Here is a 12,167-nt window from a genome sequence, read left to right on the forward strand (position 1 = left end):
GTGTGTGTGTGTATGAAGGAGAACTTGGCCGAGAGGTGGGTGTGTGTATGTGTATGAAGGAGAACGTGGAGGGGGAGCTAGATGTGAAGGAGAACCAGCTGATGGACCCCAGGTGGGGCATGGCCACAAGCACCCCTGCCCAGAGCCATCTCGTTCTCCATGTAAATGGGGCAGGTCCTGAAATGGTCATTGGTTGGGGGAGAAGGGGTGTAGGGAGCCAGGGACTTCAGGCCCGGCCCAGGGCTGGTCCTCCTATGCCCCTGCCAGCTGGGCCCAGGTGCCCAGTGGGGTCCCTGCTGCAGGCTGCCTCTCAGGGGCCCCCAGACGCGCCTGAACCTATGATGTCTAGGGCTTTACTAGGACTGGCTGGAAGGAGAGAGGGGCTGGGGGCTGTGCCCTTCTCCCTGTCCTGGCCTCCGGGCTCTGGGCCATTTGAGGGGCTGTTGGAACTGTCTGGATTTGGAGCACCTCAGCACCCTGTCCCAGACAGAGGGTGCATTTAGCCAGCCGAGGCCTCCGGCCTGCCCGCTCACACCCGGCCATGAGAGGGCCCGCCCCGAAGCCAGGCTCAGACGAGCTTCGTCTCAGAGGACATTCTAGCCACCACCTCGGCCAGGGACCCACTGTGCCATGTTGTGGCCCAGAAATGAAACTGCCTGGGACAGAAATGTCCCAGGAGCTCATCCAAGGGGCAGTTCCGGCGGCCTGATCAAAGAGGCAGCCAGCCAGCTCCCGCCTGCGCTGACATAGCCCCATGTCCAGGGCGCAGCTGTGTGCAGCCCCTTCTGCCCCAACACAATGGCCCCAGAGCATGGCTTCCCTGGGCATGGGGAGTCAGTGCTGTCCTGCTTCTGCCCTGAGACACCCCATCCCACCTGCCGTGGCTCCTTCCAGCCGGCCACATTCTGACTTGGGCCGGCACTTTGAGGGAGATGGCGCCACCTCGGGCCACCCGCCAGAGCCCATGTTTTGAGGCTGAAGGAGACAGGATGCTGCCAGGCCAGGGCCAGGCTCCCCTCCGTCTCTGAAGGGCTACCCACTGCCTACCCTGGATTGGGAAGGCAGCTCTGAGGCAGAAACTGAGGGCAGGGAAAAAGTGGGGAGACTATTCCAGAACCAAACGGCTGTGGGCATCATCTGCCCCGGCCCCCTCCCCACCGGGGGCATCCCCTACTCACCACACCCAGGGAAAATCCGCCACCATCTCCTGCCATGCGACCTGGGGGCCTGACTCAGTTTCCCCACCTTGTCAGCAGGGCCCAGGGCCCTGGCCGGCTACTTCTGCTCCCCGTGAACCTCCACGACGACACGGCATGGTGGGTCCCTGGCCAAGGTGGCGACTGGAATGTCCGTCTGAGACGAAGCTCTTCTAAGCCTGGCTCCGGGGTGGGCCGTCTCATGGCCGGGCGCGAGGCCGGCTAAATGCACCCTCTGTCTGGGACAGGGTGCTGAGGTGCTCCAAATCCAGCCAGTTCCAACAGCCCCTCGGCCTAGAGCCCGCCCTAATGGGGCCCCGCCCCTCCCACCTCCAAGAGGAGGCCAGCCCAGGTCTGACGGTCACACTGTTGTCACTGTTCCTGTTGCTGGCCCCGTCTGGACGTTTGTGTCCAACTGCCAACTGGTCCCCACCACCGGGAGGCCCAGCAGGCATCTCCAGGAACCTCATCCCAGCAGATAGACCACCCCGACATGCAGCTGGCTCCTCTCCGCCTCCCCCTGGAAATCCTACTCCACCCCCAAAGCAGACCCAGAACCCGAACCTTCCTGCCATGCTGTCCCTGCCTGGCCCCTTCAGCCCATCCTCCACGTAGGCTAAGATCAGGACCTGGGTTAAATCTGCTCCTCCACTGCTCGCCCCTGCAGGGGTCCCCAGCCCCAGAGTGAGACCCTTCCTGATCCGGCACTTGTCCCCACCCCCCGTCCAGAGGTCCACGGGCCAGTCAGGGCCACAGGGAGGGCAGGCGGGTGGCATGCAGGGCTCAGCGCCTCCTCCCCCTGATGCAGCCACCATGCGGCCCGTGGCAGTGGGGTGGAAACTGGGTGGGGTACAGTGGCCCCTCTGCCCAGCATACTTCGTCCCCCCTGGGCCCTTGCTGGGAAGCGAGGAGGACTAGGTTTCTGTCCCCCAGCCAAGGGGCCGGGCCTGGGAGTTGTCCTAGTCTCACAGGCCAAAAGACCAAGGGGCCAGCCGGGGGCAGTGCCGGGAGACTGGGACTTGGGGTGAGCACCTGGCACACTCGGCAGAGTCGCCTCCCTCAGGAAACCCCACCCAGTAGGTGGACCCACCTGCATGTCCTGGGGACTCTGCCCCTCAGCACCCTCCCTCCACTCTGTCCTCTGGGTGTGTACCCTAGGGGGACACATGCTGCTGACTTCCCAGCAAAGGCCACTGTCAGAAGCCCCCGCAGGATCCATGTCTGCTGCAATCGCCACGGGCGGTGTGGGCAGGAGCCCCATTCAGTAAAGATCACGGGTTGCCACAGGACAGAAAAGGGAAGGAAAACCGCAGGGCCCACCCCCACATCTAGGGACCACGAAGGGTCCCTGGGACCCACCCTCATATTTGAGGACCGGCTCCCTGGGCCTTGTTGTTGGTGGGCCTAGGAGGGACCCCCTGGAGGGTCCTGGGGAAGGGCGGGTGCAGGGAGCAAACTCAGGAACCAGGGGTTGTGGGGGCCCGGCAGCAGGCCTCCCGCCCAGCACGACCCTCCCTGTTTATTAACCTGTCTGCTCTGTGGGGACGTTCTGTGCTTGTGTGCAGCCTGCTGACCTGCACGGACGGGCATCGGCCCATGAATGAGGTTATTGTATGCCTCGGCCACTCCGCCGGCCTCCAGATTAGGACCCTGTGCACGCCCCTGCCCCCCCAACTCCCTGCTAAGACACAAGGACCCAGCGTCTCCCTCCTTCCCAGCACCCCCCTCCCCACTGTGGCATGGACACCCTCCCTAGGCCCAGCCGCCATGCCCGCTGGAGAGAGGGTCCTGGGCCAGGAGAGAAGAGGGGGTGGTGCCAATCCTCTGAGGGTGGGTGGGGGCAGAGGCCCCTGAGCAGCAGGGGAGAGGCGGGGAGGGCCATCCCCTCCCTTCTCGTGTCCAGCAGGGATGTGGGCGATACACCTGGGGGGCTGCTCCCACCCTGAGCGTCCATTTCCATCCTCTCCTGCCCATCTCTCCTGACCTCGCACTTGCCTGGTGGGACAGTGGCCTGTCCGTGCCCCCAGCTCTGGACATGCTGTCTGCCCCCCTCCACACTCTGAGCTCCTGAGGCAGGCAGGGGGCTGGGATGCTCACACGTACCTCCAGCCCCTCTGTCACTGAGCTCTGCCTGCTGGCAAGCCTCCTCTGTTTGGGGACAGAACCCCCTCTGTGGGCTGGTGCCCTCCCCCACAAGGCAGCCCTCCCAACCTCTGCCTGATGGGCCCCGACCGCACCCTCCCCCGGCCTCACCTTGGGCCTCATAGCCGGCCAGGTCAGGCTTCTCTGTGGTCACTGTGTCAGTCAGCCGGCCCAGGACCAGCTGCAGCTGCGCCACATTCATGCGGGCCGTGAGCTCCCCGTTGCGGTCTCCGATCTGCATCAAGTGGGGTGGGATGAGGGGCCGGCAGGAGGAGAGGCTCTGCTGGGGGCTCTCAGGGGATGGCCCCCCAGCCTATTGGCTGGCCTGGCACAGGCAATCACTATGTCCCCCAGCAGTGGAGTCTGTCCCTGGGTGGGGGGCCCCACATGCTCCCTAGAGCCCCCTCTCAGAGCCCAGACATGCTGGGATCTCAGGTAGTCCGGCCTGTGACGTGGGGGCCCTCAGCAGGCAGTGTGGCCCACCTGCCACACCTCCCTCAGCCCAGGGCCTGGTCTCTGTCCCTCGGGCACCTGACAGCCCAGCTGCTCCCTCTCCCCTGCTCTGCACTCAGTGAGGACCCTCCCTGAGCGACTTCCATCTCCCAGAACAAGCCCGTTTGCCTCAGTCACCTCCGAGAAGGGCAAGGCTGTGGGGGTGCAGGCTCCAGCAGCCACAAGGCGGCTGGCCCTCCTCCCACGAGCACCCCTGTCCTCTCGCCCGGAGCCCCAGGAGCCCATCTCCACCTGAGCACCTGTGGTCCTCCGCCCAGGTGCCTCCACATGGGGCTGAGGAAGTCCAGGGTGCCTGGGCCATTTTAGCATGGACAGACTGGGGAGCAGGCACAAGAGGCAGATGTGCCCTTGTTACTGGGGCTGCTTCCTGGAGGTAGGGATCGGGGTGAGGTGAGGAGAGGGAAGGCCGGGCTCAGCTGCTGTCGGCTGCCCTGAGCACAGTATCAGGGATGACAGAAGGGTCCTGGGTGGGAGGGCCCCAGAGTCCCCAGCTCTCCTCAAAGGAGGAGGGAGACTGCCTCCAGGGAAGGCCTGGCCCCGAGGGAAGGTGCCCTTGGCTGCTTCGGGCAGACTGTTTTCCACCCTGGGTGTCGGGCACAGGCCACCCCGTGGCCCAGCCTGGCCTGGTGCCTGGTGGAGCTTCCACTGAAGGGGTGGGAGGACAGAAGAATCAGGCCTTGGGTCAGCCTGAGTGGACACTAATGTTTCAGGGATGAGTGGTCTCCACCCCACAGGCTGGGGGAACAGCACCCCCCACCCTATAATCTGAGGGAACAGCAGCCCCCACCCCACAGGCTGGGGAAACAGCACCCCCCACCCCACAGGCTGGAGGAACAGCACCCCCCACCCCACAGGCTGGGGGAACAGCACCCCCCACCCACAGGCTTGGGAGGAACAGCACCCCCAGCCATAGCCCCAGCAGAAAAGCATCTATGAGGCCTCTGAAGGAGAGGGCGGTGGCCCCAGGCAGCACACCATGCCAGCCCAGGAATGACAGTGGGGGACACTCCAGAGGGGACGAGGCAGGGCGGAAGGGCCTGGGAGGTCTGGAGACGCAGCCTGGGACAGGGGTGGGGCTCCAGGGCCAGCTCACCTCCTGAGAGATCTCCAGGTGCTTCTTGGCGAAGTTCAGGGCCTGCGCGGGGCTCCCCATGGACACGTAGGCGTTCCCCAGACTCCAGCATGCCCGGCCCTCGCCCACTCTGCAGACAGGGAACAGAGTCCACGCCTGCACGCACTCCCCAGCCGCCAGCTGTCCAACCCCCAGCCTCCTGGTGGCCAGGGCCTGTTGACAGCAGGCAGTCCTGGGCCTCAGGATGGACTCTGGGAGGGACAGAGGTGGCAGCCCACACCTGTGACCCCAGGAAGGCTGTGTGACCCAGCAGTCACCAGGGGCCCCCAGCCCTGAGGGGCATCAGCAGAACCAGGCATCCATGGCCGCAGGGACCACACTGAAGCAGCACTGAAGCCAGGACCTCCACAAACCCGCAGCCCCTAAGGAAGCGCTCCAGCGTGCTCTGGGCCGGCTCAGAGCCTTCCCGAGGGAACAGAACCCGTCGTAACCCAGCCCCGCCTCCGGCGGGGCTGCACTGGACCCTCCCGGCACACTGGGGCAGCCAGGGCCGGGCAGGGCAGGACCGGGAAGAGCCGGGTGGGCGCCCTCTGCCTGGCAGGCTCCCGCTCACAGCCTCGCTTACCCTTTAGTGACTGGCACGGCTCTCACCCCCACGCTCACCCCACTGCGACCCCAGTCCTATGGGCCCTTTCTAAGCCCCCTGGCAGGGCAGCCTTTTGATAGACCCCCTCCTGTCCTCTCCCCACGAGAGGCCCACAGACCACAGCTTTGAGTCTCGTCCTGGCCCCTACCCAGCTGGGGAAGAACCAGGCCTTTGAATAACTGTCTCTTTCTATAAAGGCTGATGGTTAAACACGTGTATGCGGAGACGCATAGTGATCCTGCAGAACTACCCCACAGGGTTTCCAAGAAGTGACTGGTGGATTCGAACTGCCGAACTTCTGGTTAGCAGCTGAGCGCTTAACCACTCGACTCGACGGCAACGAGTGGTTTTTTTTTTTTTTGGTATGGAGAGAGAAGAGAGCCCTGGTGGTGCACTGGTTAAAAGCACTCAGCTGCTAACCGAAAGGTCAGTGGTTAGCACCCACCAGCCGCTCCTCGGGAGAAAGATGTGGCAGTCTGCATCCATAAAGATCACAGCTTTGGAAACCCTATAGGGCAGCTCCACTCTGTCCTGTAGGGTCGCTATGAGTCAAAATCGACTCGACCGCAGTGGGGAGTGGGTATGGGGAGACAGATCTCTCAAAGGGACAGTGGGCTGGGCGACTGAGGGCAGTCCGCATACTCACTCAATCCTCGGCCACTGTCACCAGGACGATGGGAGGTGGGGGCCCAGGGTGGGGCTGGCTGGCAGCAGAGCAGGGCTGAGGCCTCTGCCACTGTAACAGGTCGTGGCTAAGCCAGGTGGGCACACACACCTGTCGGCCAGCTCCTGGGCAATGAGCAGGTGGCGCAGGTGGTACTCAGCAGCTCGCTCGTGGTCCTGCAGCAGCGTGTAGGTGTTGCCCAGGCTGTAGCAGGCCTGCGCCTCCACCACCTGGTCCTTGAGCTGCCGGGACAGCTGCAGCGTCTTCCTGTGGAGGGGGCAGGCGGCCGTCAGCCCCTCCCAGGAAGGGAGGGTCCAGTGTCCCCCACCAGGCAGGTCATGGCCAGAGGACATGACTGCTTACGACCCCCTACTCCAGGGCAGAAGGTGGGCACTGGGGGAAGCCCGTCGGTGGCTGGCAGTGCCTGACTACTGGGACCAGGCAGATGTGCCACCCCTGCCCCCCAGGCTCTGCCAGTACCTGGAAGCTCCTAACCCCCTGAGACTCCGCTGTCCATGGGGAACCTGGGCCAGCACCCACCTCTGGGGTCCTGAGAGGGTGCATTTCAGAAACCCGGTCTCCCAGGAAGCAGGCCAGCCCAGGGCCCTGGCACAAGTTTGAGTGCCCACCAGCCCACACGGTCCTATGCTGCCGTGCTTCGGTTTCCCTTTCTGGCCAGGCAGATGCTTATACTCGCACCCCAGAGCTACATGAGGAGCAACTGTGGAAGGTGGTTCCCCCAATAACCGGCACCCCAGAGCCCTTGGCCCAGGGCTGTCTGTGGTCGCCTCCCACCCCCAACATGCAGCCAGCCACACAAGGGTGGGGCCACGCGGTCCTGGCATACGCAGGCCTCCGTCCTCAGCGCGAGCCCTCCTCAGGGCCCACTCGCCTGGGACGGCAGAGTGGGGTGGGGAGCTGCCTACTTGTAGTACTCGGCCGCGACATCGAAGCGCCCCAGGAAGATGTGGGCATTCCCCAGGTTGCTGTAGGCCCTCCTCTCAGCCGCCTTGTCTCCAAACTCCTTGGCAATGGCGAGGCGCTGAGGAAACAGACAACTGAGGCCCGGGAGGGGCCGCCTCCACTGACGGTCCCACCCCACTGAGCTCAGGACTGTGTCCAGGTTAGCGGCCTGACGTCTCTGTGTCCAGAAGGGGCCCCAGGACCGAGCGCAGACCAGGTAAGGGGCCTATGGGGCATCCCTGCCGCCCAGCCCCACCCTGCTGCTGACAGGCAGACCACCAGGCCAAGCGATGCCTGCTCGCCAGCCACTCACCTCCTTGTGGAAGGCAATGGCCTCCGTGAAGTTGCCCAGCAGGTAGTGAGTATTGCCCAGGTTGCCGTAGGCTCTGCCCTGGGCCGCCCGGTCACCCAGCTCCTTCACCAGGGACAGGTTCCTCCTGGGGGTAGGCCTGTCTGAGCCGGGGCCCCGGTTCAAGGCTGGAGGACGCCAACCTGCGGCTTGCTCACGTGACCCCACTGGGGGCGTGCCGGGAAGCGGCCAGCGTCCTTCCACGCAAGGGCCCTGCACGTCGCACCCCCGGCTCCGCCTTCAGGGGTGGCTCTGTCTTCCTCCCACCCACTGGCCCACTGCCCTGGCCCTTTCCAGCCAGGTGCCCTCTCTTTCTCTGCTTCTTTCCACCGCTGCGGGTTACCGAGAGGTGGAAGACCAGGGCGCTTGCCGGGGTCCCGCCGCGTCCCTGGGGACAGGTGCAGCAGGGGCGCAGCCGGGCCAGCCTGGGGTGCTCGGGGCCTGGGGTGCCCAGCACGGGGCAGCCTGCAGCAGCTCAGGAAGGGCTTGTGGATTGATGCCTGCCCCCTGCCGTCTGGGGCACCCGCCGCCCGCGCACTTACTCGTAGAAGTCGGAGGCCCTGCGCAGCGTCTCCCGCACATCAGGTGGCAGGTGCCCGGGGTCCTGGGCAGCACGCCAGGACAGCTGCTTGCCCTTGGCGTGGCACACATTGCCAATGTTGTAGAGGGCCCGCGCCTCCCCAACCTGCAGTGGGCAGCACCGAAGAGTGGGGCTGTGCCCACCACGTCCCAGAAGGAGCCCTCCAGTCACTGGTGGGGACGTGGCGGTTCGTGGGGGAAGGCACACCCAAGGTGTGTGTTGGGGGTCCCTGCGGCCGTTTACCTGCCTTGCCAGGACGGGAGGGATGGCAGGAGGCTATACCTTCAGGGTCACAGTAAGTCCAACCTGGGGGCTTGCCAGGGTGGCCCCCAGCACAGACAGCAGGGCAGTGGGGCTGGGTCCCAGGAGGGAAGTCTGGCCACTCAGGCTACACCTGTCTGCTCTCCTCCTCCGTCCCCCCGGGGGGACAGCCAGGCCCCCGCCCTGTCCTCTGATACCCATGAGTAAGAGCCAGACGCTGGGGCCCGGCCGGGCCACCTCTGGCCCTGTGACTTCTGAAGTCACCTCTCTGCGCCCCACTCTCCTCATCTGTAAAGCATGATGCTCGTCTCACAGGGAGGGAGGGAGGTCAGCACAGTGCCAGGGGCCGCGGCTGCAGCTGCCGTAACCACTGTCCTCACTGTCACCAACCTCTGCCCCCTGCCCCCGGCCCGTGCACCCTCCTCCTCCACCCTCTTATCCTCACTCTGAGGCCCCAGGAGGGGAGAGCGGGGAGGCCACGAATTCAGGGGGAGGTTGGAAGAAGGAAACCAAGCATGTAGGTCATGTAGGTGGGGGATTGGGTGGGGCGCCAGCCAGGGGAGCCAGTCTCAGCCCTGTGGCGTCGGGTGTGTGGCCAGGCGCCCGTCCTGGGTGGCCCCGTCCTCATCTGAGTCACCCGAGGTCCAGGGGACTGTCCTGGCTCCTCCCTCCCACGGGGATTGGGGTGGGAGGGGCCGACACCCACCTTGTCCCCCTGCTCCTGGGCGATGTCCAGGTGGCGCTGGCAACAGACGACAGCCTCGTCAAAGCGGCCCAGGACCTTGAGCGTGTTGCCCAGGTTCCCGCTGGCCTTGGCCTCCCCCATGCGGTCACCAATGGTCCTGCAGGGCAGTAGGCGAGGGGCAGGGTGAGGGGCCCCTGAGCCCAGGGCAGCCTGGGGATGGGCGCGGGCCAGGGGACCACTGGGCAGGGCCGCACGGGCAGGCGAGGTGCCCACAATCCGTCCTTGCTGCATCTCCTCAGCTCCTCCTGCGCCGCCTGCAGGGGTGCTGTGAGTGCCACTTGGGACCTTGGGACCTGGGCAGAGCCTGCAGCTACTGGGGCTGGGGACCCGGAACAGAGTCCACCGTGGGGCTCGGGCCTGGTCTTGGAGAGCTAACTTCACGGTGATTCGTTCAGTGCTCACATACGGTGTGCTGGAGGTGCAGTTCTGCGCTTGGTGCAGATGGCGGGGAGGAAGTGTGGCCAGGGCTGGTGCCAGGGGCCTGTGGGAGCCCAGAGGGTGTCCCCACCCGGGGGTCAGGGCTGGCTGCAGGCAGAGACCTGCAGCCTGAGGCCCAAAGGGGTGAGAGCCAGGGCAGGGGGCACAGCTGCACAAGGCCTGAGGCCAGAGAAGGGTTGTCGGGGCTGGTGCAGGAAGGAGGCACAGAGCCTGCTCAGGAGGTTGGGCTTCGTGGGGGACAGGGAGAGCCCAATGAGAGCAGGAAACACTGCAGGGGGTCGGGGGAGCGAGCCCGGAGCCCTGGGAACAGCTCCGTCCTCTGGATGGTTCTCCTGCTCCCAACTTCACACAGACACGGAGAGACACGTGTGTGCTCAGACACACGGAGCCACAGAGGCCAGCACGCTCGTGCACATGGAGAGACATGAGTGTGCTCACACAGACATGGAGAGACACGTGTACTCAGACACACGGAGCCACAGAGGCCAGAACGCTCGTGCACACGGAGAGACGTGTGTGTTCACACAGACAGTCATAGAGAATGGCACACTGCACACATGGGCACATGGGGACACGTGCGCTCACACAGACACAGTCACAGAGACTGGCACACTTGCACAGACACATAGAAATACACGCATGTACTCACACAGACGCAGAACACTCAGTCATGCCCACGCTGCAGGCACATGGACAGGGAGACAATCGTGCTCACAGACACGGAATACTCGGTCACACACACACGCTCACACATGCGCTTACAGACAGAATACCTATGCCATGTACGTGCTCACACACGGACAGACCCCTTGGTCACCCATGGGTGCAAAGACACACTCACACGTGCCTTGTTTACACACGGCGTCACACTGCTCCTCACACGCCCTCAGGCAGGGGCAGGGCCCTCCGGTCCACCCGGCACCCGGACACTGCTCCCGGCCGCGCTCGGCCCCGCTCACCTAGCCAGCAGGAGGTCGTGCTTGTGGTAGTCAAGTGCCTGGGCATACTCCTTCAGGTAGAAGTAGGCATTGCCCAGTTGGCTGTAGATGGCGCTCAGCGTCTTCAGGTCCTCTGTGCCCACCTGCACGGCCGCCTCGAAGAAGGCCACGCCGGCCTTGAAGTCACCGGCCTTGCACAGCCGCTCACCCTCCAGGGCCAGCTCCAGGCACGAGGCCTCCATCCTGAGGGTGAGGGGGGGCAGTGTTGGTGAGCTCCTCGGCCAGGGCCGTCCCCCATCCCCTGTCCCTGTCCGAGTCTGCCACTGCCGCCCAGAGCCTCAGCAGTGAAGGCCCGCGTCTGTCACCACACGAGACCTTCAGTGGGCACTGGCCAGAGGCTGGCTTCTGGCCAAGCTCTGGGGCAGGAGCTGGCCTCACACCCTGCCTTCCCCCAGATAACCCCAGCCACACAGGCCGAGGGGCCACACTAGGCCCCGGGCGCGCGTCAACCTCCTGGGCAGCCACAACACCTCTGGGAAGGCCCTCAGCTCCCACAGAGGACGAGGCTGGAGAGGCCACACGGTGACGTGGCCACGCCCCCACAGCTCTGGGCAGCACCAGCATCAGCCCCCACCGCCGTCCTCCCCTCCCCGCACCCAGGGGGGGCCTCTGTGGGGCATGGCTGGTCTGGGCGGAGTCCCCACCTGAGAAGCCCAGTCTGGTCGGCCAGGCCTACCCTGAGACACAGATGCTCCTGCCATGCTTCCCCCCACCCCACTCCCTGCACTGCTGTGGGGAGGAAATGGACGCTACCGCATCCCAGGATGAACTCGGCCCGGAAACCGCCCCAGCTCCTGCCCCACGGAAGCCCTACACACAGGAGGTGGCAGACTTGACCTCCCCACCCTCTAGCAGGGGCTCCCAGAAGCCCCTCACTCTTGGCCCTGCACAGCCCCCCAAGGAGGTTTGTCCCCAGCTGCTACCCCAGGGCCCTGCTCCCACTGGGGAACACCACAGCCCCAGGCCTCGGGCGAGCTTTCCCCAGGAGCTGGCAGTCAGGGGGCCCATGAGCTGGGGGCCGCTCAGCCTGCTAGCCCTGCCCCTCCCTGCTCCGTCCCTCAGATGTCCCTCCTCCTTGGCCATGGAGGTCCAGGACAAAGGCCTGGGGTGGAGGACACAGCAAACGATGAGGCGGGGCAGCCGGTGTGAGCAGGGCAGGCCTGATCCCCAGGGCGCGCCCCCAAAGGACAGGAGGGCTCCAGGCAAACCAGGCTGCGGGGCCTGCAGCGAGGTGGCGGGGGGGAGCCAAGGAGAGGATGCCCATCGAGGGTGTCTGCCCGACACCCCTGGGTCAGCGCAGTGGAGCCGTTCGGGCGCACTCACTCATTTTCTCGCCATTGCTTTTGATACCCTGGGAGTGCGTCACACCTACCAGTACCTGCTGCCATCAGGTCAACTTCGACTCGTGGCAGCCCCACACGTGTCAGAGTACAGCTGTGCTCCACGGGGTTTTCAACGGCTGATTTTTCAGAAGTAGACTGCCAGGTCTTTCTTCTGAGGCTCCTGTGAGTGGACTCGAACCGCCAACCTTTTGATTAGCAGTCCCGCACATTCACCGTTTGCATCAACCAGGGACGCGTCAAAAGCACACATTTAAAAT

The 12,167-nt window shown here is 64.9% G+C and overlaps 1 protein-coding gene across 1 annotated transcript in view; it reads right to left on the reverse strand.

Moving 5' to 3' along the window:
- The window catches only part of GPSM1 (G protein signaling modulator 1), a 20,243-nt gene extending 9,494 nt beyond the window's left edge, over positions 1-10,749 (reverse strand). The window contains exons 1-8 of the mRNA XM_023742648.1: positions 10,529-10,749; positions 9,093-9,228; positions 8,088-8,230; positions 7,510-7,633; positions 7,160-7,275; positions 6,345-6,500; positions 4,945-5,053; positions 3,450-3,573 (exon numbers count right to left, since the gene is read on the reverse strand). Of these exons, the coding sequence (XP_023598416.1) occupies positions 3,450-3,573; positions 4,945-5,053; positions 6,345-6,500; positions 7,160-7,275; positions 7,510-7,633; positions 8,088-8,230; positions 9,093-9,228; positions 10,529-10,749 (1,129 nt within the window). The remainder of the gene's footprint in view (positions 1-3,449; positions 3,574-4,944; positions 5,054-6,344; positions 6,501-7,159; positions 7,276-7,509; positions 7,634-8,087; positions 8,231-9,092; positions 9,229-10,528) is intronic.
- Between the last annotated feature and the right edge of the window lie 1,418 nt (positions 10,750-12,167).

This window comes from Trichechus manatus, unplaced genomic scaffold, assembly GCF_000243295.1.
Source record: "Trichechus manatus latirostris isolate Lorelei unplaced genomic scaffold, TriManLat1.0 scaffold00214, whole genome shotgun sequence".
Lineage (NCBI taxonomy): Eukaryota > Metazoa > Chordata > Mammalia > Sirenia > Trichechidae > Trichechus > Trichechus manatus.